This window comes from Lynx canadensis, chromosome B1 (genome assembly GCF_007474595.2).
Source record: "Lynx canadensis isolate LIC74 chromosome B1, mLynCan4.pri.v2, whole genome shotgun sequence".
Lineage (NCBI taxonomy): Eukaryota > Metazoa > Chordata > Mammalia > Carnivora > Felidae > Lynx > Lynx canadensis.
The window spans coordinates 161,928,039-161,952,211 of NC_044306.2; the positions used below are offsets into that span (position 1 = coordinate 161,928,039).

Below are 24,173 nucleotides of genomic sequence, written 5' to 3' on the forward strand. Positions count from 1 at the left end.
CCTAAGAGAAACAGAATGCAAGCTGACTTGAATCGTTAGCGTGAGGAGGTGAATGAGTGGTGGTTTTATCGACCGAGATGGGGAAGACTGAGAGGGTAGTAAGATTTGGGGCGACGGTGTTGGGTGTGTTTATTTGGACAGGCCCATCAAACGTCCGAGTGGAGATATTTGATATGTAAGTCTGGAACCCGGAGAAGTCAGGGGTGAATGGCACTTTATGGCTGAGCCTGGAGGAGGGTGCAGATAAAGAGAAGGGGTCCGAGGACTGAGTCCCGGGGCAGATGGTGGGTAGGTATCGGGTGCAAGGGGGACGGAGGAGAAGGAGCACCCGAGGTTCCTGGAGGACTTAGAGAAAACTTCCCAGGGGAGCAAACGCTTGAACTGAGACTGGAACAACCAGTAGGCTTGCAGTGGCCCCTCAGAGAGAGAGAAAGGTAAATCCAGAGGCCAGTTGATGGGGAGAAGCTGAGCTGTGACCAAGGAAAGGCAGTGTGGGGAATCCCTGAATTGTGGCAACTCACACTCCCTAGATCACAGACTCTTCATTTGAAATGAAAAACTAAACCAAATGACCATTCACTGAAGAAGTTGACATTCGTAGGAGTAATTATTTTTATTGTTTTCCAGAAAAACCTTTTGTCGCTTTTGGTAGTGGCATGGAATCTTTGGTGGAAGCCATCGTGGGAGACCGTGTCAGAGTGCCTGTGAAGTACCTTGGTTACCCTCCCCCGGAAATAAAATGGTAACTATTAGGAATAAAGGCAAAGCATTGTTCCCCCTGAAAGCAAACCCTTAAATTATACTAATTCCCGAGAATTTTTTTTTCCCCACAGGTATAAAAATGGAAGACCCATTGAGTCCAATCACACAATAAAAGTGGGGCATGTACTGACTATTATGGAAGTGAGTGAAAAAGATACAGGAAATTACACCGTCATCCTTACCAACCCCATTTCGAAGGAGAAACAGAGCCACGTGGTATCTCTGGTCGTGAATGGTGAGTTTGTTCCGCTTTCTTTCTCGGCCCCAAACCGATTATAAAGGGTACGATTACGGCTTCCTACACAGCCAGGCCACGAGTCCTTTGTCACACCTGCTGCTTCACTCACATCAGGAACAGGCTTCTACGTATAAAAATGATCCAGGGGCGCCTGGGTGGCTCAGTGGGTTAAGCGTCCAACTTCGGCTCAGGTCAGGATCTCACAGTTCGTGAGTTCAAGCCCCGCGTTGGGCTCTGTGCTGACAGCTCGGAGCTTGGAGCCTGCTTCGGATTCTGTGTCTCCCTCTCTCTGCCCTCCCCTGCTCACTCTCTCTCTCTCTCTCTCTCTCTCAAAAATAAATAAACATTAAAAAAAATTTTTATAGAAATGATCCAGAGCAGTAGAGTTGAGATGAGGTGTAGGACAGCACGCTCTGGACATAACGTGCTTAAGAGGCCACGCAACTGAACTGTTCAGCAGTCACATGCAGCATTGATGTAGATGTTACATTCAATGGCTGTATGCTGTGAAATAAGCACCCCTCCTTGAACAGTTGTGTTGCCTTTGACCTTGTCTCACGGAAGTGTGCACCTGGCGTGAAAATGTTTAAGAGCCTTTTTGAATTTTGTGGGAAGCTGCTACTTTGAGGCACAGGCAGATCCCAGCTCAGAAGGCTTTTGCAGGTTGACATTGGTTGGCTGGAAGTTAAAAAAATTTTTTTTTTTTTAAAAACAGGAGTCTAAGATCTATCTGACTCTGAGGCTATAAAGGGAAGATAAAAAGTTTTTGATCTAAGGATGATTTGAACTTTGTTCTTTCAAGCTGAAAGTGTCCTGGATGGGGAATAAAATGGTATTCTGGTCAAGGAAGTGTTTGAGGTGCTAAGTCGATGGACAACAGGTGTCTGTCTATATAGCAGGACTTATCAGGATCTTTAATATGCTTATGTATGTTGCCATTCTCCAGGGGGAGAGACATAGAGTATTGAGGGCTTAACAAAATTGTTTGAGCCGAGCATCCCCCTCCAACCCGAGAAATCCACTCATCTCTTGCTCTAGACACAGTTTGGGAAATGCTTCTCTGTTGGCATTCTTTGTTCTCCCTATGGGCGCAGCACATTACAACTTCAGGATCTTCTCTTGTAACGTTAGGGTGCTTCCCCACATATCCTGCCGCTTCTCTGTGTGTCTGCTGAGCTTGACTTCATTTCTTTGCTGGGACATCAGCTTCAGGGAATATTTTAAAGAAAATAGGTTGCAGAAATGTCATTTAGAAGCCACTCAGGAGGAGGGGATTTGGGAAAGGCGAGAAGCTAGAAAGCTCATAAGTAAGGTAGGGAGAAGCAAATGAGCACAAAACAAAGATGTAAAAATGGGTAGTGTATAAGCCCATCTCGAGAATTCATGAAGCCACTAACCATTTGATTCACCTTAGCATTTACCCTGCCAGATAAAATGAACATAAAAAGTCAAAATTTGAGAGTATAATCCGAATCTTTAAGTTGATGATGATGGGAGAATAGTTTTGCATTAATGACTTTGGAGCCAAAAAAAGGAAAGAAAAAAAAAGGGTGAGAAAAAGGAAGAGGGGGAGGGAAGAAAAGGAAGGAAAGGAGGGAGAGAGGGAGGAAGGAAGGAGGGAAAGAAGTGGAAGAAGGAGACAGGGAGGGAGGAGGAAGAGAGGTAGGTGATCTTGGGCAAGTCATTTTCTGTTTCATTCTTCTTATGTGTAAAAGGGACAATGATAGTGGCTATGAGGATCGAATGGATTATTCTGGCTAGAGCACTTAGAACGATGCCTGGCACATAATAAGCGTATTTACTGCACTAGTCACAATGATTTTATGCCTTTCCTGTCCTGATCTCTTGAGACTGGGAGCACAGGGAGAGTTATCCCCAACATGTAGGGATAACATGTAGGGATAACAAGGCAGAGAGAGGGTGACCAGACTTGTGCAAAGTCCTCCGCTGGCGAGGAGGATGACTTTTGCTAGAAGTTCCGTGTCCTGTTTCCAAGTCTAGCTGTTCTTTGAGAAAGAAAATGGGAGTGGAATCATATGCTTATAGAAACATAGGCCTTGGTTGATGAAAGCTTCCCCCTTCTGCTCCTCCAAGCCGATTGACAATTCAAAAGTGACTTTTCCCGTCTCCAGTCCCACCCCAGATCGGCGAGAAATCCCTGATCTCTCCGGTGGATTCGTACCAGTACGGCACCACGCAAACGCTGACGTGCACGGTCTACGCGGTCCCCCCGCCACATCACATCCGCTGGTACTGGCAGCTGGAGGAGGAGTGTGCCTACAGGCCTGCGTGAGTAGGACCGCGTCCTCTTTTGCTCTGCTGTTCTGCATTTCATGCAGCCACGCTGTGTGACTCCATTCCCCCTGAGAAGGCCCTTCCTAAGAAAGTTCTGCCCCAAGCGGTGCTTTCCATCTTTCTCCATGTCTTAACATTTTAGGAGATGTCTTTCGTTGCTGTCCCACTTTGAGATCAGCTAGCTCTCTGTCCTAGGTTGGCACACCTCTCCAAATGCAGGCCCTTCCCTCACATTGCCGATCGCCAATCTTTGTTTCTTTCCCTTACGCCAAGCAACTGGTGAATACCACATCTCTCCTTATCTGGGAGAAGGTCCATCTCAGAGGAAGAGCTGATGGATGAGAGCCTTTGGCTTCTCAGGCCCAGCTTATCAGGTTCTAACACGAGTCCAGACATCCTTAGGAAAAAAAACACAGGCCACCCACTATCACCCTGAGCCGTTCACTTCCTGTTGTTGTTTTTGAGACGGCCTCTACTAGTTTCTTCCTCAGATGCTGACCATTTCCTACACAAAGGCCACAGTCCCAGGGAGATTGCTTTAAGAAGCCCAGTGACTTCTTAGTTTCCTTGTCTTCCTTTGAACTAAATTAACTTGAATTGTCTTGTCGATTCAATTTATGAATGGAGGTTTGTTCCCAGAATAGCTGTTTCCCTCCTGTATCCTGAATGAATCTACCTAGAACCTTTTCCTTCTTTGCTGAGGCCTATTTTTATTTGGCGCCAAGTCTTGTAACGTGGCAGGGTGCGCTGAAAGTTATTTCTAAGAACGTAGTAACCAAAGTCTGACTCCTTTCCTTGCTATGGATTTGAACTAAAGGAAAGTTAAGTCCTAATAAGAGCTGTTATTTCTTCCTTATAGCCAAGCTGTCTTAATGACAAACCCATACACTTGTAAAGAATGGAGGAATGTGGATGACTTCCAGGGGGGAAATAAAATTGAAGTCAACAAAAATCAATTTGCCCTAATTGAAGGAAAAAACAAAGTGAGTTTGAAGTTCTTTAAATTGAAAATCTGTCTCTCTCTCTCTCTCTCTCTCTTTGATGGAAGGGTGGGAGGATGGAGTGGAAGCATGGTGTAATCATACGTGAGGGATATTAGAGATTGATAGTCACATTAATTGTACGATAAAATACTAACATATTAAGTCAGTTTGAAAACACCATTGACTGTTAGAAGCACCATCGCCTTATTAGTATCTTATCAGAGGAAGATAAAACACATATGCTGTTAGCTCTGTACATCGATTGTAAGGTGATTCTGATTTTACGAATATGGAAATGAGAAAATGTGTGCAGTGTTAGGCTAAAATACATGATTTCCCTGTTGGTTTCCAAAGTCTGTTTTGTGTAATGTGTGAGCCACACGAGCATAATGATAATTGTGTGGATTTGAGAGAGGTCAGTGTGGGAGTATGAATGGAGTAGGCGGGTCTTACAGGTTGAATTTGAGTCTGAATGCATGCGCATGAACGCAGCCTCCATCGTTTACGGCCTGGGATTTGTTTTTTTCATAGACTGTAAGTACCCTTATTATCCAAGCGGCAAATGTGTCAGCTTTGTACAAATGTGAAGCCGTCAACAAAGCTGGGAGAGGAGAGAGGGTTATCTCCTTCCACGTGACCAGTGAGTACTGCTCTCTGGGGGGGAGGGGCGTTGGATCTCTTGCCAAGGGGGTGCTAAGCTGTCTGATAGTCTGTGGTCCTTGCCATTCTTGAGTGGCATGGTGGTTTTGGAAAAGGCCTTGGACTGACACTGGGGATGCTTTTGTTCGTAAATGAAGACTTCTCAGGGAGCTCCTGGGCTCATGCGAAATCAGTACAACTGACTCCCGTTCACTCGGGAGAGAATGGTTTTACATATGTTTTTTTAATTTTTAAAAAACTTATTTTAGAGTGTGAGTGAGAGAGAGAGTAGGGGAGAGGGACAGAGGGAGAGGGAGGGAGGGAGGGAGGGAGAGAGAGAGAGAGAGAGAGAGAGAGAATCCCAAGCAGGCTCCATGCTCAGCACAGAGCCCGACACGGGGCTTGATCCCACGACCCAGGGATCCTGAAATCAAGTGTCAGATGCTCAACCGACTGAGCCCCCAGGTGCCCCTGTTTCATATATTTTTAGCCACTAGTCCTGGGTACTAGTTATGTCCCCACCATCTGAGTCTAGCGTAGTGCGTGGCTTTTTGGGGTTCAATCGGTGTTGGTGGGCTTGCTGCTGAGCAGTTGACAGCATTGACTGGAGGTAATTGTAATGACATAGGGACAGTTTCCTCCCAATGCTGCTGATTCTGCCTGTTCATCTTAGCTTTATAGATAAGCTTTAGCTGACTGGACTGGGTGAAATAGTTCAACGTGGGCTAATACGTTGTCGTAATTATAGCCTTAATGTCATTGAGTGTGATGTGTCGATGAGGAACTCATTTTTAAAATTCCGTGTTATAATTATCTGCTGTAAATAGGTCTTGGATTTTTTATTTTCGTCTCAAAAACTGTGTTTAGGGCTCAAAGTGGAGATTTGATACATATCTGAGGACTACACCTTAGTAAAATAACCTATTTGGAGGCCCGAGCTGTCTCGTGCAGTTGTTTCCCTGTATGACATCGTCTGGGATTGCGAGGGCCTCACTTTTCTTGGTGCTTTATAGCAGTCTAGGGGTGGCAAGAAGACAAAAGCGCGCTGCCCAAATTAAATCGCCACTTTCTAGCCATGGGTTTTGTATTTCAGGGGGCCCTGAAATCACTTTGCAGCCCGGCACCCAGCCGACCGAACAGGAACGGGTGTCTTTGTGGTGCACTGCAGACAGAACTACGTTTGAGAACCTCACGTGGTACAAGGCTGGCTCTCAGGCTCTGCCAGTCCACGTGGGAGAGCTGCCTACACCCATCTGCAAGAACTTGGATGCCCTTTGGAAAATGAATGCCACCACATTCTCTAATGGCACAAGCGACACTTTGATCCTGGAGCTCCAGAATGCATCCTTGCAGGACCAAGGAGATTATGTGTGCTTTGCTCAGGACAGGAAGACCAAGAAAAGGCATTGTGTGGTCCGACAGCTCATGGTTTTAGGTAGGGAGGCAACTCTGGATCATCAAAGACTGTTGGAATGCCTTTAGTGTAGGGCTTTTGGGGACTGTGAGAAAATATCGTATAGGAGCCTATGAAGTAGACGGGTACACACTCAGCTTATTCACTGAAAGTCCTTGAGGCAGAAAGAGGCGGATAGTGGTGAAATGATGTATTAAAAAGAGAAAATAACATCGTTCCTGCCAGCTCTAATGATAGGATTTCATTAGGATTTCCGAGGGATGAGCCTAAACTGGGGAAATTTCTACTTTATTCTTGGACATTTATTTATTTTAGTAGACACATGTTCATGGAATGCCTACTGTGAGCTAAGAAGGTTCCAGAAATTCAGAGTGGTGAGGAGGTAGATAAGATAAGAACACAGGCAACCACCAGGCGGTCGTAGCACATTGAGGTCTCGGTGTCCATGAGGAGAGGAATTGTTTTGTTTTACTCCTTGTAGTAGCTCGCATCAGAGAACACAGTGGCACATGCTAGGTGCTCAGTAAGATACCTACTACATGAAGAGTGTGACAATGGGGTTGTTTAGGGCCTGTGAGAGCCCATGGGAGGGGTGCACCACTCACTGCTTGTCCCTCTGGGTCATCCCGTGTAGTCCAGCATAAGATCAACGGGATGATAATTTTAGTGAGCAGATAGCTTTGTAAATTCCGCATGGAGCCACTCTCCACACCTTATCTAACCTTGTGTCTTGCGCAAAAGCTATGCAGCCATGCCTCTGTCTCTGGGGAAATCAGACAAACTTGGGAAAGTCTCTTTGTGCCGACTCCCTCCATTTTCTCCTCTCTTTAGTGTCCCTTTCCAGTTTCTGGGATGTGTGCGTTCTCTGATTTTACTGTTAAGATGGGGAACTGCCCAGGTGAATGAATCTATACTAAGGTTTTGGAGGAATAATGTCTTCTTCAGAGGCCTTGGCATATTTTAAGAGGTATCCTCAGATAGACACTAGGGTAGTGTTTGCTAGTGTTAAGACTTAGGTGTCAAAAGAAGGAATTTTTTGGGGTGAAGTCATTCCCAGGGCCCTTTGTATCTTATCACATATATGACCATCTTGGGGACTGGTCCTGTTTCAAATTAAAGGAAGAATTCAGAAAGAGATATGAAAGAGACCATGCCCAGGAAATATGTGCTCACAATGACCTGGTTTGCTTCTCTAAGGACTCCTAAGTCGTTTTCCTAAAATTATTCTTAGAAATAGAATAGAGCCCAGGACATTTGCTTAAATCCCAGTGTAGTTCACCACTGAGGTGATCCCATTTTGCTAAATGTTGCAGTGGATTCTTTCAGCAAGATTGCTTTCAGTTGCTTTGGACAAGATATTTCTATAATGCTTTGATGAAAGGGTACATCTGAAGTTTTGCTGTACATTGAAACAAATACCCATGAGCTTAATTTTTGAAATCTTTGACTTTCCTTAGGGATTATTGTCTTGCTTGTTTGTGTTTTAGTGGAAATGGCACCGGACTAGTCTTATGAGCTCATTAGTTCAAATGTTCACTGAGTTATAGGGACTTGGAGAAGTTGTTTAACCCCCTTAACTACAGTTATTTCATCTGCAAAAGAAGGCTAATATTCTTGTCCATCGTATGATTGATAATGAGCAACAGAAATAGTATAAGTGAGTTTTGTAAAAAGTGCCAAATATACATAAGGCATTCTTTGTTGAATTACACTGAAGGTTCGCACTTACCAAGAGAAACATGCAGAATTCAAGGGTGTCACTGTCTAGAACTTTCATGGGAGGGAAAGTTTCCCCTTGGGGAAGCTGTGTCTAGTTAGAAGAAAACCCCATAAAGGTGACAACCTTTATTTTGTGATGTGACGACCAGCTAGAATCACTAATAAGGATGTCCAAAGTGATCTCTCTCAACTGTCCTGACTTATTTCTTCCATTAACTTTATTCAGTGGCCAAGAGTAATGTTATTAGCTTCTATGTATTTTCAGCTTAGTAAATCAGTGGTTTACTATTTATTAAGTTTAAACTATAAGTTTACTGATGCTAAAACCATTTCAGAAGTTTTAACTACATGTTGTATGATTTTTGTGTGTGTGTGTGTGCACAGAGCGTGTGGCACCCATGATCACAGGAAACCTGGAGAATCAAACAACAAGTATTGGTGAAACCATCGAAGTTTCGTGCACCACGTCTGGGAATCCCCCTCCACAGATTACGTGGTTTAAAGATAATGAAACACTTGTTGAAGACTCAGGTGAATAGACTATGTCTATCTCTGGTTGGTTGCAGAATTCTCAGAGATAGGATCTAAAACCCACCTTATGCCTTGATTTGTTTTAGGTAGGAAAAAAGCAACGTTAGTGTCCATGGTCTGGCTCATTTCATAGACTCAGAATTCAGAGCCTTGTTGAATTCTCATGGAAGCTGGGACTGGTGATGAGTCAGCAATGCATCCTGTATCACTCTTTGGAATTAGATACTCATCCAAGAAAAGACATCATTTATATTTTTAAATTTTTTCCTAAACAACTCCACCACATCACATCATAAATGAAAACAACCATTTTTCTTTTCTTTTAGGTATTGTACTGAAAGACGGGAACCGGAACCTAACCATCCGCAGGGTGAGGAAGGAAGATGAAGGCCTGTATACCTGCCAGGCATGCAGTGTTCTTGGGTGTGCAAAAGTGGAGGCATTTTTCATCGTAGAAGGTCAGTGGAAATTCATGGACACATCGGGTGTTTTTAGAAAATTAGCTTGTGTTGTATATATACTCATACACTTTGGGTGGGAGGATTATAGGTGATGTTTTTAATGTTTATTTATTTTTTTTTGAGAGAGAGAGTGCACACACATATGAGTGGGGAGGGGAAGAGAGAGAATCCCAAGCAGGCTCTTTGCTGTTAACATGAACCTGACTTGGGGCTTGATCCCATGAACCGTGAGATCATGACCTGAGCCGAAATCAAGAGTCAGATGTTCAACCGACTGAGCCACCCAGTGGGAGTATTTTGGTGATTTTTTATATTCTTTGTACTTTGTAAATTTTTTGCTCTAAGTATATATTATTTCAACTAGAAAAAATAATCGTGTTATTTTAATTCTACTTGCATCATATTTCCCATCCTGGCAGTACTCACTATGGGAAAATTCTTAGCCAGGCAGGTAGAATATCCTCCTTTCCCTTGTTTCTTTTCTTCATTTGAATGGATCGATTAACTTGTTGTAGAAGTGATACCTCTATATTTTCTTGGGAAAACACTGGAATTACTGCTTAATCGTCAAAATCAGTGCTATCCAGACAATCACAAGGGTTCATAGTTTTCATTGGACTGCAGATAATTAAAATTGTGAACAATAGACCATTGCTCCAATGGCATGGAAATTTTAGGGTGTCTAAATGTGAAAGGAAACTCCTATGTGTGTGCAGGAGTGATGTGAAATCTGGCATTTTCCCAGATGGGAAAGGTAATTTGTGACAGAAAGAGGAAGAAAGAAGGATGGTGACAGAAGGAAAAACGGATGGAGTTTTATGAACTCGTCCTCACTTGTCTCTCAAAGTCTAGATTTTAGTTCCCTCAATCTATCAAATCTTGCATCTTGATGACTTGTTTTCACATTTGTAGGCTTATCACCATTTTATAGATTGCACTTGCAAATAAAGATTTCAAGTGTGTGAAATAAATAAAAATTTCAAGTGGCATGGTGCTTTTGTCACTTCCAGAGGGCTTCATGTTAAGGGCAGGTCCTAGTGGGGGCTTCCAGCTCTTTCTCGTGCCCTGCCACATCTCCCTGAGCTGTTTGCAGCGGGTTACCCCTGCCTAAGTAGGAAACATTGACACAGAACTTACATTTACTTAGTTCCCAAAAAGAATAATACTAAGAAGGAGAGAAGTAGATATTTACTGTGTCGGTTAGTCTTCCTAATGTTAACATGGAGATAATATTAACATGGAAGTTATAATTACAGTAAAACCTTGAATTGCGAGTAACTTGTTCTGCGAGTGTCCTGCAAGGTGAAAAAACATTTCTAATAAGTTATTCAATAAGTTATTGTTTAACTTGATAAACGAGTGATGTCTTGCAATATGAGTGTCACATGATCACAACTGAACCAATGGTTCTTGAAATTCTCTTTGAGATACGCATGCTTTGGATTACAAGCATGTTTCCGGAATGAATTATGCTCGCAAACCAAGGTTTTACAGTGTATTAATTATTAATTATATTAATATTAATTATATAGACAATTGAATCTTTGAACTTTTTACTAGGTATAATGGACTTTAAAATCTGTGTGTATGGGGCGCCTGGGTGGCTCAGTCAGTTGAGCGACCGACTTCGGCTCAGGTCATGATCTCACAGTCTGTGAGTTCGAGCCCCGTGTCGGGCTCTGTGCTGACAGCTCAGAGCCTGGAGCCTGCTTCTGATTCTGTGTCTCCCTCTCTCTCTGCCCCTCCCCTGCTCATACTCTGTCTCTCTCTGTCTCAGAAATAAGTAAACATTAAAAAAAATTAAAAAAAAAATCCGTGTGTATAAAAAGAAAGCCACGAGGTGCCTGTTTGCTGAGTCAGTTAAGGGTCCGACACTTGATTTTGGCTCAGGTCATGATCTCACAGTTGTGAGACTGAGCCCAGGTTGGGCCCTGTATTGGTCCCCACACTGGGCTCCACGTCAGGCTCCGTGCTCGGCATGGAGCCTGCTTGAGATTCTCTCTTCCTCCCTCTCCCCCTCCCCCTTCCCTGCTTGTGCTTACACTCTGTTTCTCAAAAAAAAAAAAAATTAATAGAAAAAATTAAATTAAAGAAGAAAGTTTCTTCAATAGAACCACCAGAGAAACAGAATCTACTTCCAGGCATGGTTGGTACTTGTCCCCAGACTGTTAACTCTTATTCGGCTAACTAGTTACTTACTTGGACTTCTGCCTTTTTCAGGCTGCCTTGGGCCACTTGAACGGCTTATTTGATTCACTCTGCACTCGTCTAGCGGGAAGTCCCATGTGCTAATTGCTTCCTTATCACCTCTCTGCTAATCACTCCTAGCTGAAAAGCTCTGGCATTTAATTTCTCCCACTCAGAGCATCCTCTGGAGCCCCTTCACTCAGACTCCTGCCACTCAAGGGCAGGGTAGTGTAATGGTTAGCTGGTGTTGGACAGACTTGTTTAATTCTTCGCCATTCCACCCACTTGCTGTGTGCCCTTGACGAAGTAGCTTAACCTCTTTGAGTTTGTTTCTCCATCTGAAGACTGAGAGTTTCTGAGAACATCAAGAGGGATGACATATTTAAAGGACTGAGCACCTAGGAGGCGCATGGTAGCCAGTAACTTGCTGACCACTTGTTTTCTTATATAATCCTTTCTCAAACTCCATTCAGATGAAAACTGAGACTCTCCGTGCAAAACCGGGTATTTATTCCACCCCCCGCCAAATAACTACTTTTCTCCCCTGTAGAATGGAATCTGTTTTCTTTCCATCAAAGACTGCTCTTCCTTCAACCCTTCTTATGATTTTTTTCTTTTAAGACATCAACATTTCTATCCTTGATATCCTTAATTCCTGTCTTTAACTTTAGAATTTTATCTTTGGAGGGGCGCCTGGGTGGCTCAGTCGGTTAAGCGTCTGATTTCGGCTCAGGTCATGATCTCACGGTTTGTGAGTTCAAGCCCTGTGTTGGACCCTGTGCTGACAGCTCAGAGCCTGGAGCCTGCTTCAGATTCTGTGTCTCCCCCTCTCTCTACCCCTCCCACACTCATGCTCTGTCTCTCAATAATAAATAAATGTTAAAAAAATTAAAAAAAAAAGAATTTTACCGTTGGAGGTTTTCATGAGCAGTGTTTTACAAACTTTAAATTATCCATTAAGAATGTTATAGACTCAGGGCACCTGGGTAGCTCAGTCAGTTAAGCATCCAACTTCGGCTTGGTCATGATCCCCCCATTTGTGAGTTTGAACCCCACATCGGGCTCTGTGCTGACAGCTTAGATCCTGGAGCCTGCTTCAGATTCTGTGTCTCCCTCACTCTCTGCCCCTCTCCCTTCCATGCTCTCTCTCTCTCTCTCTCTTTCTCTTTCTCTCTCTGTCTCTCAAAAAAAATAAACATTAAAAAAATTAAAAAAAAAAAAAAAGAATGTTATAGATCCCTTCAAGTTAGATGCTTGTGACTCTTATTATCTAGGATTTTTTCCAAGTTGGTAAACTTGAGATCTTGCTTCATTGTTGAACTTTGTCCTCTTATATCAAAAGGTATGAGTTTTCAGCATTCTGTTGTGTCTTTCTAGGTGCCCAGGAGAAGACGAACTTGGAGGTCATTATTCTAGTAGGCACAGCAGTGATTGCCATGTTCTTCTGGTTATTACTTGTCATCGTTCTACGGACCGTTAAGCGGGTAACAAAATCATTTCCCTTCCATCCCATGTACGTTGGTTTTCATGATTAATGAAAGCTGACTGGGGCTCTTTGAGTTGTTTCTTCCCATTGTTATTGGCTCAATGGGCACAATTTTATTTCAATACAATAACATTCTTTCCCACTTTCTTTTGGCTGGACCACTGGGCTTTAATTGATAGAAGCCACTAGAGGAGAAAAGGGCTTGGACTGTCCAGTGTAATTAAGATTTAAGTACTTCATTTGGAGCTCATTTGGGGGTTGAGGGGACACTGGATGCAGGATTATAATAGGACTGACTCTCAAACTCCATGAATTTTATTTGAAAATGAGACATCAGGAATGGGGCTTCCATAAACAACAATAATAAGCACACAAAAAAACAACAGCCAGACAACAGAGTGTATGTGACTGGAAGGAATAATGATTTCCAGGCCAATGGAGGGGAACTGAAGACAGGCTACTTGTCCATCGTCATGGATCCAGATGAACTGCCCTTGGATGAACACTGTGAACGTTTGCCTTATGATGCCAGCAAGTGGGAATTTCCCAGAGACCGGCTGAAACTAGGTGTGTTTTCAAGTGATATTAATTTGGTGTTGGGTTTACCAAGCCATCTCTTCCTCCTTTTGGACAGTGACAGATATAGTCTATTCACATGTTGGATTCAGGTTCAGAATATTCATTCTGTCTGTGGAATTTGAGTCATCATCCTTTTGGTCACTTAGAAGTAGGGTCCCTGTACAATAATCCAAAGTAGGGCATTTGGAGAGTGAAGCGGGGGAGATATTATTCAACGATTAAGCCAAGACAAGGGAGTGAGCTGGAATCTCCGAGTTAAACTGGGGTGTGCGGGTGATCCGATCTAGTCGGAATCTCTGTGTCACTTTGATGCTGTAATAGTCCAAGTCTGTTTGGTTTGCTGTCGTTGTTGACTATAGGTAAGCCCCTTGGCCGTGGTGCCTTTGGCCAAGTGATCGAAGCAGATGCCTTTGGAATTGACAAGACAGCGACTTGCAAGACAGTGGCTGTCAAAATGTTAAAAGGTAAAAGCAAAATTACATGGTGATGTATCTCTCTATCTGTTTCATCTGGTCTGCGGACGTAATGCAAGGCTTGTATCAGCAGCCCTGCAGTTAGGTGAGCCCACTAGCCAAGCATGTAGCCAGCTTATGCCTTTGTGCAAACTGGGGACAAGTTCCTCTTTCATAGCGTCCTGCCAGGGTACATGGCCTTCCAGGCAAAGTTGAGGATGGGTTTCAGCTTCATCCACTTCCCCACTTTGCCTGGGAGCCCATGCACAGCTGTACTTCGTGGCCTGACTCTAGGAAAAAAAAAATACCTTGATTATGTAAAAATTGTTCTTTAATCTCTTATGGTGCATTGGTAAGATAATTATAGACCATGTAGAGACATGGAAAGAAACTTAATATAATAAGTAAAAATAGTAGAGTGCAAAAATTGCATGTCTCCTAGGATTGGAGTATGTAAAAGATTTTCTCCTATAAAAGATAATGGTTGCACTAGGGACAAAAGGACCATGGGTGACATTTTAAACATTAAAAGCCTTGTAAACAATTGTTAATCCTAATGGTAATGGTGTTCTGGCCTTGTCATTTTAATTTGGGGAGGTGGTGCATGTAAAGCTCTTAGCTCCAGTTGTGATGTGCTTTCGTTGATGAGGCACACTGACCCTTGGCCCATAGGTCTTGTGCATTGCAAAGCCATCTCTCTCTCTCTCCCTCCTCCTCGTCGCCCTTGTGGCTAAGGGAGAGTGCCATTCTGAGGTGGCTCATCAGGGTCTGAGGTGTGGATCGTGTCTGTGAATTAGAGGGAAGTGTACAGGATCACTCTCGCAGTTTTAGCCTCATCGGCCTCATGGGCCAACTGGCCTTGCCAGCTGGCCCTTGTTAAATTTCCTGCTTGGCACCGATTGGCGGGAACTTCAGCATAGCCCCTAACACATAAGGATATTTAATACATGGTGTTGCTTCCTTACCAGGAAGCACTGAAATAATCAGGCCCTAAGAAGCATAGTCAACCTGATACATGAAAATCCAATTTTGTAAAGGAAAGAAAATCTGGGCGTGATTCCATTTGCAGATGTATTCTCTGCTTTGCAAAAGACTTCACAATGGATTCCTTTAAATATCAAACATTCTGGGTGCACTTACAGTAAGAATTTGATTTAGAATTGGAAAATATAATTTATATTTGACTTTTAATGCACTTAATCTGTAAATTGGGTTGGTTACAGCTGTGTTGTCCCTGGAGGGTAAGTTGTACACATGCATGCAGTGGGACACTGATCCTCTTAAGCTAATGCCCACATTTACGATTTCCCTGTTTGCTGTGTATTTGTAGAAGGAGCCACACACAGTGAACACCGAGCCCTCATGTCTGAACTCAAGATCCTCATTCATATTGGCCACCATCTCAATGTGGTCAATCTTCTAGGTGCCTGTACCAAGCCAGGAGGTGAGTATCTGTGGAGGGTTTTGGTTGCCTGATGATTCTGGCATTTAGTTCTCTGCTGGTGTTTCAGGGAAACCACGCAACTCCCATGGCCTTGATTTCCTTAACTTAGGATACTATTCCAGATTCCTAGATACGAATATATTTCATGGAGGTTTAATGGGCTCTATAAGTTCTTCTGGAACTTCCTGTGAGTTAAAAAATGCTGCCTCACTCTACTGCAGTTTGCTACTTGTGTAATAGATGTTCAGATGAAAAAAGTAAACCTCTCAAAAAACTTGAAAGCAAAGACCTTAAGAGTAGTTCCCCCTGAAATGGAGTCCTCTTAGGTGATTGTGTTGAAAAGCAAGAGGGTGGATTTTCTTCTGAAATTTTGGTTGATCAGGTTGTGGGATTGCCTTTTGGAAAAAGAAAAGCTACGCTGTAAGGGCATTGTGACCCACTGATTTCTGTGATCCTGTCCCCAGTGAAAGGTTGTAGCATCTTCTACGGTATTTTCTTGTTCATCAGTGTATTAAACACTTGATGGGATACATGAGCGGAAACATTTTCCTCTCTGACATGCTGTGCTGTCTGCAGGGCCACTCATGGTGATTGTGGAATTTTGCAAGTTTGGAAACCTGTCAACTTACTTAAGGAGCAAGAGAAATGAATTTGTCCCCTACAAGGTATGTCATTTCTTAACTCAGCTCTGGTCACATTGTAAAACGGAAGAAAACACAAAGTGATACAGGTTAATCTTCTTTTGTTAAAACCCCATGAAGAACTTGTGAGGGGGCGCCTGGGTGGTTCAGTCAATTAAGTGTCCGACTCTTGATTTTGGTTCAGGTCATGATCTCAACAGTTCATAAGATCGAGCCCTGACTCGGGCTCTGGGCTGATAGCACGGAACCTGCTTAGGATTTTTTCTCTCTCTCTCTGCCCCTCCCCTCTTTGCGCGCGCGCTCTCTCTCTCTCTCTCTCTCTCTCAAAATAAATAAATAAATAAACTTAAAAAAAAAGAAGAACTTGTGAGGAATCTTCTTGGCTGTTGTAACCTCTTTTACCTACTGGGGAACATATCTTCTCATGTTTTATTTTTTTGTGACTCTAATTTACTGAGCCATTATAGATGGTGCCTGAGGGGGCAGGAGGAGGAGGAAAGGGAAGGATGGAGAGAAGGATGGCTTTGGATTATTTTCTCTCTCTCCTAGCAGTATTTGGCCCCATGGAATGTCAGCCCCTCTGTAAAGAGCACCCTAATGTTGGAAGTGTATCTGGGATAGACTTGAAACAGGCATTTATCTCTAAGCTAAAGAAGGAGCAGGGTGCCTGGGTGGCTTAGTCGGTTAAGCGTCTGCCTCTTGATTTTGGTTCTGGTCATGGTCTCGTAGTCCGTAAGTTCAAGCCACGTGTTGTGCTCTGCCCTGATGGTGCAGAGCCTGCTTGGGATTCTGTCTTCCTCTCTGTCCCTCCCTGCTTGCTCTCTCTTTCAAGACAGGTAAAAAATAAACTTAAAAAATAAAACAAAGAAGGAGCTAGGCTTCATGGAAGAAAATTTATTATGTAGAACATTTGCCCAAAATTTCAGCCCAGAGATTCCATATTCTTGCAATTGATGTCCTTCTTGTCTGCTTTTAATAGTTACAATTATTTTTATAGTTTACTACATTTTAGACATCTTGTTTGTATTCAAAGGATTTGTTCATTTGCTTCATTGTAGACCAAAGGGGCACGATTTCGTCAAGGGAAGGAATACGTTGGGGAAATCACTATGGATCCGAAACGCCGTTTGGATAGTATCACGAGTAGTCAGAGCTCAGCCAGCTCTGGATTTGTTGAGGAGAAATCCCTCAGTGATGTGGAGGAAGAGGAAGGTACCTGTCATTGCTTTCTTCATACGTAACGCATGCTTTTGCAGAAAAGAGAAGGTGATAGGTGTTATGAGGAATTTTGTCATGGGAAAAGTTCAGTACTCCCTAAAACTTGAAAGAGACCTGAATTTTGAGACTCCCACCATTCAGTCTTTCAAAAGTGAAGTGTGGAAGCCCTGAATAAGCAGCTGACTAGGTTGTGAGGCAAAGCACAGAGAGCCTGAGAAATCTCAGGACCCCACGAGGGCTAAGCAGTCGACCATTAAACCAGTGCTTTGAAACTATTGGTTCAACATGGAGTAGCGGGAGGGGCTCAGCGCTCTGTTCCTGAGGGACAAAGGAGGCTCTCTGGTGGTTGATTAGCCTCCCCATTACCCTCAGCAGTTCAGCCCCATCCTGCCTAAGTCACCAGCACAACACAAGACTTTCCATTAAGTATACCCAACCTCTCCGAGGTGGTGTAGGGGTCACCTGCTGTTTCTACCCCAGTCCAGGTGACGTATCAACCATACTTCCTCAAAGGAGTCTTGGTAAACGTATTTTTCTTTATCCAGTTATGCTTCCAATGATATTTTAGTGCTCTCTGGGAGTAGAGCTGTATTCCCAAACTTCCAAGACTTCTTTCAGCTCCAGGATACACTATCTGCTTCCCTCAGAAGGAGCAGAGACATCTCCATAGATATAGAGATGGGGCTTCCTGACATCTGGCTCCTCTTGAGGCAAGAGCTTAAAAGAACCCAGTCGTGAAATAGTGGAAGAAACCTGCTTCCATTTCCCTTGACGCGAGGCTACAGATAGACCTTAAATCTGGCTTCTTCCTCTTAGAAGCCAAATGGGCTGTGCCAAGCTGGAACGTGGCCTAGAGGAATGTGGAGAGGCTATCTGGACCTCATGCAACCTCTGTCCCATCTTTCCCACAAAATGGTGGTCAGGGCACAGGAAACCCAAAGGATTGAGGAATTAAGTTGGAGTAGAAAGGGTGATGGCCTGGAATGTGTCCTCCCATTTCTTCATTTGGAAAATGGAAGGGTTTTACTAATTGTTCACTGAGCGCCCTCTAGCCCTAAGCATAAAGAAATCCTTGAGAAAATTGTTCACAGTCTTTTTAATACTTACAAGAATATTATTTCATGGAGTTTTCATTAACTCCGGTATTTGTCTCTAGGGGAGAAACCATGTCTTATCTTATCTGACCAAAGTCAAGAGATCATGTTGAAACACCCATTAATGTCTTCGTGTTTATTTGTACCAGTTGCACGGAAGTAAATACCACCAGTTTACGCAAATCCATCTTTCCCTCGAAGTTCCTGTCATCTCTCATTCATATCCTTGGAGGGAGAAAAAGCATCCTCTCAGCCCTGTTTTAAAGTGTTTACAGCACTTTCTCAGCTTGAAAGTGAGAGAAGTAAATATATTTCTGGTATTTTTAGTTATCTGTTGTCGATTATAATCCGACCTTTGGCCTTTGTCCCAGGACAAAGCCTAGAGAGAACAGATTCAATGACCCTGAATATTGTTGTTTTATTTTTAGAGTTCTTGATAGGAAACTATTGTTTATCCCTCTGGGTACATGAAAAAAAAACAACAGTTTGAAACAGCAAACTTGAAAAAGTCCTCTCTCACCCCCTGCTATCTTTGCCAAATTTACCTCCCTTCTGCCTCCTGGATTTGCTGGTTCCATTTGACTAAAAAACCAACATTTTTTTGCTAAGGAGTATGATGCAAGCTAATAATACTGGGATTCAGCAACCTTGCAGAAGATACAGGCATTTTCTGTCTGCTTCTGTTTCCAGAAGCTTAACTCCCAAGTTTTCAAATGAAGATTATTCTCACAAACTTAGAAACGCATAGCTTCTGGTGGCAATACTGATCTCTGTCCTTCTGCATCTTCCAACAGTTTCTGAAGATCTGTACAAGAACTTCCTGACCTTGGAGCATCTCATCTGTTACAGCTTCCAAGTGGCTAAGGGCATGGAGTTTTTGGCGTCACGGAAGGTAAGACTGCTCAGGGGGAAGCAAAGCGTGTCTTCAGATCACAGATTCGGAAGTAAGGTGTTCAGTGCCAGCCGCTGGTGTGTGTTTCAAACTGTAATTCATCGTCCACTCCTGGGCCTATTGGAAGAGTTCTGTTGGGGAGACCCCACTTCTGCTAACTTCAGGAAGTGTAGGGATTTCATGACATCAGTTCATGTGATCAACACTTACTGAACATCTACGAAGGGCAGGCGGTCTTGTAGGTACTAAGAAGACTGTGTGAACAAACAGGCAAGATAGGAGTTCACGTCCTATCGGGTGGAGCAAACGGTGAACAATGTAAACAAGTCAAATACATAGTAGGTTGGATGGGAATAAGCACTGTGGGGAAAAATAAGCAGGAAAGGGCTATAGAGTATACAGGACTGGTATGTTTGTGTGTGCATAGGCTTCTGTGTTTGTGTACATCAATTTTAAACAAAGTGAACAAGGAAGGCTTTATAAGAACGTGACATCTGAGCAGTGACCTGGAAGAGGTGAGGGACTGAGCCTTGCAGATATCTTAGCGTAGGAGAGTGTATTTTTAATTTATTTTACATTCATCACCATCCATCAAAAAGTATTTGTTAGTGGTATAATTAGAAACCAGGAAGGACAGGCCTTAGATGTGAGCGATTAAAAAAGCTAAAATTAGAAAAGTAGGCCAAACAAAGACTGAGGTGGGGACGTGACAAGTTACAAATATTCCAAAGGTTGTAAACACCACGGATTCCAGCCTCTGGAAAGGGTAGAATGGATTGTTTTATATTAAGCAAGAAAAATTCAAATTAAGTTTCAGGAAAAGGGATCAGTTGACAAAATGCATTTGCTGCACCCTCCTGGTGGGGGAAGAAAGACTTAACGTTTTTGCTTTTGTTTCTAAATTAGAGTGAAATCTCTAACCCATTTTTCTCTGAATCTGAAAGCTTGTCACAGCTTTCCCAGCCTCCAGACCTCAGATGTTTCTGTGGGGGGAGGTCTTGTCTCCTTTTTCCCAAAGGGAAGGATTTTCCTATGGAGAAAGGCCCTTTGCCTTTCTTGGAGATTCTGATTTTATTTCACTATTTTTTTTTTTTAAAGGCCAGAGCCTGCCATTTGGTCAGGATATCTTTCGACTGGGAAGGGAATCGGGCAGGGGACCTTTAACTTTTCTCACATCTGTCGGCTGGTTTCTTGAACACCACCTGGTTGTTAGACTAAAAAAAGGAAGCTCTTTGGTTGGGGGAAAAGTAGGGAGGACTGCCTGTTTTTTGGAATCTCCTGTCTTGCTCGGTCATGCTTGCCAGTGTGCTTTTGAATATGCCTCTTTCATTAAAAAAAATTTTTTTTTAATTATCAGTTTTTGAGAGAGAGAGAGAAAGAGAGAGAGAGTGAGTGTGAGTGAGTGCACAAGCAGGGGAGGGGCAGAGAGCAAGGGAGACACAGAATCCAAAGCAGGCTCCAGGCTCTGAGCGGGTCAGCACAGAGCCCAATGTGGGGCTCAAATTTACAATCGGGTGACCGATTGAGTCACCCAGGTGCCCCTGAATATGCCCTTTTCAGAGGGAAGTACTATACAGACTCAAGGTGTGGGTGTTCAGCAATGCCTGGCTCCCGTGGTCACTCCTGCATGGACTTCAGAATCCTCTGAGCCTTTCATTCATTTATAAGTGTTCCCTGAGACTCTATTTCCTCATGAATCTACCAGGTGGAGCTAAAGTTGCTCAGTAGTAGGAGGCTACATGACGATGTGGGATATCGGGAAGGGAGAAACTGAGCAAAGGAAAAGAGTAGAGAGAAAGCAAGAGGAACTCACTTTTTTTCTTTGGTGCGCCTGAGAGCCAACTTGACCATCGAGAGGCTGAAATGTCTTTTGTAGACCTTTATGATGATCCAACAATTTGAAAACAGGATGAGCCCCACGGGGCATGGTTTATCAGAGCTGCTCAGCTTCAGTTCCATGTGGAATGGGGAAACCAACAAAGGGCACCAAACCGATGAGAGCCCCTTGTTCCTGGTTTCCGTGCATTCATTCGAAATAACTTCCATTCTAGGGCCTCCTTAGAATAACAGGTTTTAACCGTATATGGTGCCAGGCCAAAGGGATATGTGGATGTGACCAGAAACACATTCTTAATTGTGTCCAAGAGAAGTCTATTTATGACTCCATGATCATACTATAACTTAATTATTTAATTCCAGAGTCTGGGGCTGTTTATGGAATAAACAGATGTGTGTGTCTCAGCGAAAGTCAGACTTTTTTCCTGAAGTGTTGATGAAAGACATTAGCCCAGTGCTTGTTAATCAGTTAGTTTTCTGATGTGGATTTTTTTGAGCATGAGGTCACAACAGATGCAGAAGAGATCAGCTGTTCTGAGACCTAACACACACACGATTCTTTTTGCAGTGTATCCACAGGGACCTGGCGGCGCGAAATATCCTCTTGTCGGAGAAGAACGTGGTTAAAATCTGTGACTTTGGCTTGGCCCGCGATATTTATAAAGATCCAGATTATGTCAGAAAAGGAGATGTAAGTTTCAAAGATGAACCCATTGATCTGTTAAATTGCAGGATCCAAATTCCTCTTTGCAAGCTTCAGGACCTGTGTTGGGAACAAAGGAAGTTTTTTCTTCAGATATGTGCTAAGTTGGGTTCTGATTCCTTGTCTTCTACCCTCTTAGGCTCGCCTCCCTTTGAAATGGATGGCCCCAGAAACAATTTTTGACCGAGTGTACACAATTCAGAGTGATGTGTGGTCTTTTGGTGTTTTGCTCTGGGAAATATTTTCCTTAGGTAAGTCACTTCGTTTTGTCCCTCCATCCATATTCCAAATAGAATGATATAAGTCAGTGGCCTGATACACATATATATATGACGTTCAAGAATTAGGCTGAGGGCTTTCTATAAAAGAAAATCAAATCAAATAATGTCCTATTCCTATTTTATTCTAGGTGCTTCTCCATATCCTGGAGTAAAGATTGATGAGGAATTTTGTAGGCGATTGAAAGAAGGCACTAGAATGAGGGCCCCTGATTATACCACACCAGAAATGTAAGACTTTGGAAGTGTCTTTCTATCCTTTCTTTTCTTATAAAAATTCTCCCTGCCCAGAAGACTTTTCATGATACAGACCTCTTTTATGACCCAGTCTGTGTCCTACTTCTCTCTGGAAGTCTTCCTTGATAATCTGAAGTAGAGAGTCATCTCTTCTTGAAACAACAACCCTATATCAATACCAACCAGTTAGCTTCTATTAGATGTTGATTTATAGGATTTTCTGTACATGATACTCCCAAGTGTAGGACTCTGTGTTTTATACAGTGCGGTGTTACTGTTTAGCATCTGGGCTCATGGTGGACGTTTCATAGATGTTTACTCGTTCGAGTGTTTATTTTCAACATCAGATGAGGAAGACGGAGGCAGTTAATGACATTAGTGTTTTGCTTCTTTAGGTACCAGACCATGCTTGACTGCTGGCATGGGGAGCCCAGTCAGAGACCCACGTTTTCAGAGTTGGTGGAACATTTGGGAAATCTGTTACAAGCTAATGCTCAGCAGGTTCGTGACCTCCACCCAAGAAGCGTATACAAGGGTTCCTCTCCTCCCTAGATCTCACGGCCACCACGCTGTCCTCTCAGCCACTGAAAAAGGAGCCATATTCTTGCAGATCTGAGCAGCAATGATTTTTTAAAATCTATAATTTCTCTTTTAGATAGATGAGATCCTAATGAGGTCCTAATCCATAACCTGGGAGCAGACCACTCGTTCCTCCTGATGTATCTTTTTGTTGTCTTCAGATGCTCTCCTAAAGTTAAAAAAAAAAAAAAAAATCGTTGACCCACAGAATATCAACAATGGGTGGGATTTCAAGGAATTTAATACACTGTGCAGGCAAAACTGCATCTGAACCCTGCAAAATACAAGGCATTTTTCTTAGTAAAATCCCAGGCCCCCATAACTTTCATTTGAGGATTTTAGAATTGTTAACCTTTACCATTAGAAAGTTATTTAATCTCCAGTCAGTGCCTCTTACCACCAGGAATGGAAGCCAATTTCCTCCTGCTTTTCTTTTGAACAGGTAGGGAACAATGGGTCAAATCTGTTTTTATCAGTAAACCTTTTGAACGTTTAAAGGTATCAAATTGCCCTTTATTTCTTTCTCTTGATGAAATAATGTTAAATTGTGCAACCTTTTCTCAGAAGACCCATTTTCCTGCACATTTATTGCTTTTCTCTAGCCTGTCATCAGATTTTCCATTGCCTTGAAATGTAGAGGCTAAAATTGGATGATCTGCCCTTTAAAAGACCTGGCTCGCGTAGGTAGGGCTTTGTGAAGAAATGATTCCTCAGCTCTCCGTGCTTTGCCGCTACGCGTATGGCCCCAGCCTGCTTTGTCTTCCTTGTAACCACAGTCCTCTGTGGCTCCCTTACTCATCTTGTTTTTGCATTGTCTCTTTTACCGTACTTTCATATACGTGTCCCTTTCAAGTGCCCTTTTGTTTTTGACAAACCATTTTGAATGTTGTCTTAAAGTTCTACATTCAGATATGAGAGCGACCTGCCCGCTAACCAAGAAGCCCCCTTGGCCTTTGTTTCTCATGAAAAGGCTCTTGAGGGGCTGAAGCCGTAACAATAGCATCGCTGTGTTTGTTGTTTCAGGATGGCAAAGACTATATTGTTCTCCCGATATCAGAGACTTTGAGCATGGAAGAGGATTCTGGGCTCTCTCTGCCTACCTCACCTGTTTCCTGTATGGAGGAAGAGGAAGTGTGTGACCCCAAATTCCATTATGACAACACAGCAGGAATCAGGTACTGTATATGGTCAACATCCCCTAGGGGAGCTGGCATGTCAAGGTTCTTTGGGGAGGGGATGGAAGGAAGGCGTTTTCTAAAGCTGCTGCACCCCACTTCCACATTTAACCTTAGCCCCAAGGCTGCTATAAAGGGAAGTGCTCCTTGAAGAGGGCCGGGGTAGGTGAGTTTCTTCCCATCTGTGGTCCACATTGCTGCCATAGCTGTTCCGTTAGAATTCTAAGCCCTGCAGCTGCAAATAGCTGGAATGCCATAGTTTGTTAATCTCCAGAAAAAGAGGCCAGTTTTATATAGACATCTGTATTTAAATTATCCCCATGTACTCTT

At 43.1% G+C, this 24,173-nt stretch overlaps 1 protein-coding gene across 1 annotated transcript in view; it reads left to right on the forward strand.

Moving 5' to 3' along the window:
* The window catches only part of KDR (kinase insert domain receptor), a 46,232-nt gene that overhangs the window by 12,950 nt on the left and 9,109 nt on the right, over positions 1-24,173 (forward strand). Inside the window, exons 8-27 of the mRNA XM_030313853.1 lie at positions 628-742; positions 834-997; positions 3,133-3,289; positions 4,155-4,278; positions 4,810-4,918; positions 6,011-6,352; positions 8,435-8,581; positions 8,908-9,039; positions 12,607-12,713; positions 13,147-13,282; positions 13,654-13,758; positions 15,077-15,190; positions 15,767-15,855; positions 16,890-17,043; positions 18,938-19,035; positions 21,440-21,562; positions 21,714-21,825; positions 21,984-22,083; positions 22,485-22,590; positions 23,692-23,843. Coding sequence (XP_030169713.1) covers positions 628-742; positions 834-997; positions 3,133-3,289; positions 4,155-4,278; positions 4,810-4,918; positions 6,011-6,352; positions 8,435-8,581; positions 8,908-9,039; positions 12,607-12,713; positions 13,147-13,282; positions 13,654-13,758; positions 15,077-15,190; positions 15,767-15,855; positions 16,890-17,043; positions 18,938-19,035; positions 21,440-21,562; positions 21,714-21,825; positions 21,984-22,083; positions 22,485-22,590; positions 23,692-23,843 — 2,686 coding nt within the window. The remainder of the gene's footprint in view (positions 1-627; positions 743-833; positions 998-3,132; positions 3,290-4,154; positions 4,279-4,809; positions 4,919-6,010; positions 6,353-8,434; positions 8,582-8,907; positions 9,040-12,606; positions 12,714-13,146; positions 13,283-13,653; positions 13,759-15,076; positions 15,191-15,766; positions 15,856-16,889; positions 17,044-18,937; positions 19,036-21,439; positions 21,563-21,713; positions 21,826-21,983; positions 22,084-22,484; positions 22,591-23,691; positions 23,844-24,173) is intronic.